At 56.3% G+C, this 2,921-nt stretch overlaps 1 protein-coding gene across 1 annotated transcript in view; it reads right to left on the bottom strand.

The window, feature by feature from the left end:
* LOC119101359 (lachesin) overlaps positions 1 to 1,212 on the bottom strand; it is a 50,083-nt gene extending 48,871 nt beyond the window's left edge. Inside the window, exon 1 of the mRNA XM_037224684.1 lies at positions 1,070 to 1,212. Coding sequence (XP_037080579.1) covers positions 1,070 to 1,121 — 52 coding nt within the window. The 5' untranslated portion in view covers positions 1,122 to 1,212. The remainder of the gene's footprint in view (positions 1 to 1,069) is intronic.
* Positions 1,213 to 2,921: the final 1,709 nt, after the last annotated feature.

The raw sequence follows: 2,921 nt of genomic DNA, 5'->3' as shown, positions 1-2,921 counted from the left end.
ACGTTATTGCTCATTGAACACAATGCATTTCATAAGACCAACGCGTGGGCAGTGCTTGTCAATCCTACTGTCCGTAGCCCAAATTACATGCGTACAATGTTTCCCTTGAAGGTGGATCATCACAATGAAACGGCAGTAAAATGATGTCATCGATTTTATCCAGTCGATAAACCCATAAACACTGATGTCATCGAGAAAGCTTAACATCACAATTAAGCGTCGATTCAGGGAACAACCGATCTATAACGTCATAAAGAGACAACACAAACTTAAGCCGTTCTTCCAATGCCCTTGTTCAGTTAACGACATTGAAGAGTGTTACTCAAAGTGCATTGCATACCTATGGACGGAGGGCTAGGTCAAATTAGCTAGCGGATTGTACTAAAATGTAAAGGTCAGCGCATACAGTTATCGTAGAAGCACGATATTTTCACAACAGCATATGACGCAAAGCACATGACGATGACGCTGCTTACATTCAATTAATGTCAGTGCTGTGTGTTAAGCCATCATGTTTCATTTTCCTCCTTCGAGTGCATGGAACGGGCGTTTTCGTGTCGTTAGATTCCATTCTCACAAATATCGAACGACATTATGGAATGACCTACCACCTAGAAACGGAAGCCTTTCAAAAGCACGCCACCTCATCGTCCTGACGAAATTGGACCGGCTTCACAAGGCGCATGCAATTTTCGGCGCCGTCGAACTAAGCTGCTTACAGCCGGAACCTCGGACGATTCCCGGCGGCAACCTAATTACCCGCTCCCCGCCAGACCTAATGTCGGCACCCGGACGGGTAACCCGGTCGCCGACATTACGTCTGGGAGGAGAAGGAGGGGGGGGGGGGGGAGAGGGCCGGTCATGTCTGCCGAGATCCCGTCCTCTGGTGCGTCCTCCGAGCCCTGCCATCACATGCGCTAAGACTAAGGCTCCCGTCACCGCCTCTCATTTGTGCATGCATGTCACCCGCGGTCACCCGATTACGCCTGCGACCCCTTTGCTCGAGCCTCCCAGTCGCCCGCCGTCACCCGTGCGTCCCACGAATGACACGAGGTCACTGCGGACTCACCTCGTACACAGAGCAGCGCCAGGACGGCCGTGAGGAGCGTACACGGCGTCATGATCGAGCCACGGCGCAGATACAGCCGGCGTCCAACCGTCGCCCGCGGCGCCCACCGTCCGCGCCGCCGCCGCCCGAGCACCAGCGCGCGTCACCGCCGGCACCGCCGCGTGTTTCGCGTCGCCGACACGTGTCACCGGCGCGCGAGGCGGCGGCCGGCGCGCTATCGGTTCCGAGCGGCCGCTGCCACGTGACGCGCCAACGTAAACAGCCGCCTGTTTGTTGATTGGTTTCTCCCGCGCGGTCCGTGTGTCCGCGGCGGGCGCGTCGCGTCAGGAGCGTCGCGGCGGCGGACGTCCGGCGGGCGCTCGTCGCTGCCGACTGGCGGCGCGGCGTCGGCGCCGGCGGCCGCCGCCTGCGCAGTCGGCCGTCCCCCCGGCGCCCGGCCGGCCGCCCATGCACAAGGCCGGCCGCAGCGACGGCGGCGACGACGCGGCGCCGGGTCCCACCAGCGTCTCTGGCCGCCTGTCGCCGCGGGCGGGTCGGTCCGGCGCCGAGGCAGCACGCCGGCCGAGCGGCGGAGGGCTAGTGAAGACGCCGAGCGGGTCCGAGGCACACGGACGGGCGTTGCCGTGTCACCGGGCGGGGTGTAGATCCCGAGTGACCAGTTGGGTGTGGCCTGTGTGATCGAGCCGTGCACCCCTGCACACTGGATAATTTCGTGTTACCATTCAGGGCTGTCCCGCGTGGTGAGCTCAGACAAGCTCGGTCGGTCGGGCCATCACCGACGTCAGCTCCACGCTCCTGAGAAATGATTGCTGGCTGCAGGGCATCCACCCGCACAGTCACACTGGCGCCGATGTGTGCTGCCATGGCCAGTGTCCACGCTGTGGATCGCTGATGATAGCCCGGCCTGTTTACTCCGCCTCGTTCGGGGAGACAAGGGACGTCAGATCTGAGACTTCGTCGCTGGAACAAGGCAAGACTACCCATTTTGCCCCGAAATTGGGATGCTCGCAAAGCAAAGAAATCCTTTGCGACTTCTGCTTTGATGAGCATGTTTGTTCAGCATACTGCGTCACAGTTTGCGAAGAAATTACTTTTCTCCGATTGCTCGTCTGTTCTCTTCTTGTCTTTGTTTAACCTTCTGCGTACCGGATGAAAATCCTAAGACATTTACTTACTGAATCAAAGTTGTAAGCATACAAGTGTGCATCGCCTGCATCCAACTCATCTCGAAATTAGCGCTCACTCGTGGTAACGACTGATGCAGCCGGCTAATGCTTATTGTGATGCTGAAAATATCAAGCATTCAATGTGTGCTATTCCACTCGCGTTGATAAGAGCGCCTGCCTGATTTGTGGCATTGCGCTTCCAGCATCAACCCCATTTTTGGCTCCTTGTGGGGAGAGAGAGCACGGCCAGGCTATTTCGTCAAGATGTCATCAAATGAGACAGGGCCTACAGGGCTGCAGGAGACCAGCAAAGGGTCTTTAACGGCATAACACGCCTGTGACGATAGCAGAGTCACTGTATTGATGCGGCACCGTGACGATAGCCGTCATGACTGTGACAGTCCTCGTCACGTAGATGAAGGGAGCACAGCACTATTGGGGCCTCAGATCTGTGTTTCAGGCCTCTTTTAATCGACATAATCCATAAATCTTCCGTGGCTTACTTTTGTGATGACATTGCCAAATAATTGCAAAAAACAGAAAGTTTCAGCGGGGCTGGTAACAGTGAACCGCACCGAACGCCTGTGTAAATTTATGGAACGGGTTTCTCTCGGTTTTAGCTCCAGCGCGTTGCATTCGTGACTAGTTTCAGACGATATAAGGTATAGTTGCTTTTCAGTCTGCTT

The sequence above is a fragment of the Pollicipes pollicipes genome, unplaced genomic scaffold, assembly GCF_011947565.3.
Source record: "Pollicipes pollicipes isolate AB1234 unplaced genomic scaffold, Ppol_2.1 Scaffold_4881;HRSCAF=5763_pilon_pilon_pilon, whole genome shotgun sequence".
In the NCBI taxonomy this organism is placed as follows: domain Eukaryota; kingdom Metazoa; phylum Arthropoda; class Thecostraca; order Pollicipedomorpha; family Pollicipedidae; genus Pollicipes; species Pollicipes pollicipes.
This window is presented reverse-complemented; position numbering and strand designations above follow the sequence as displayed.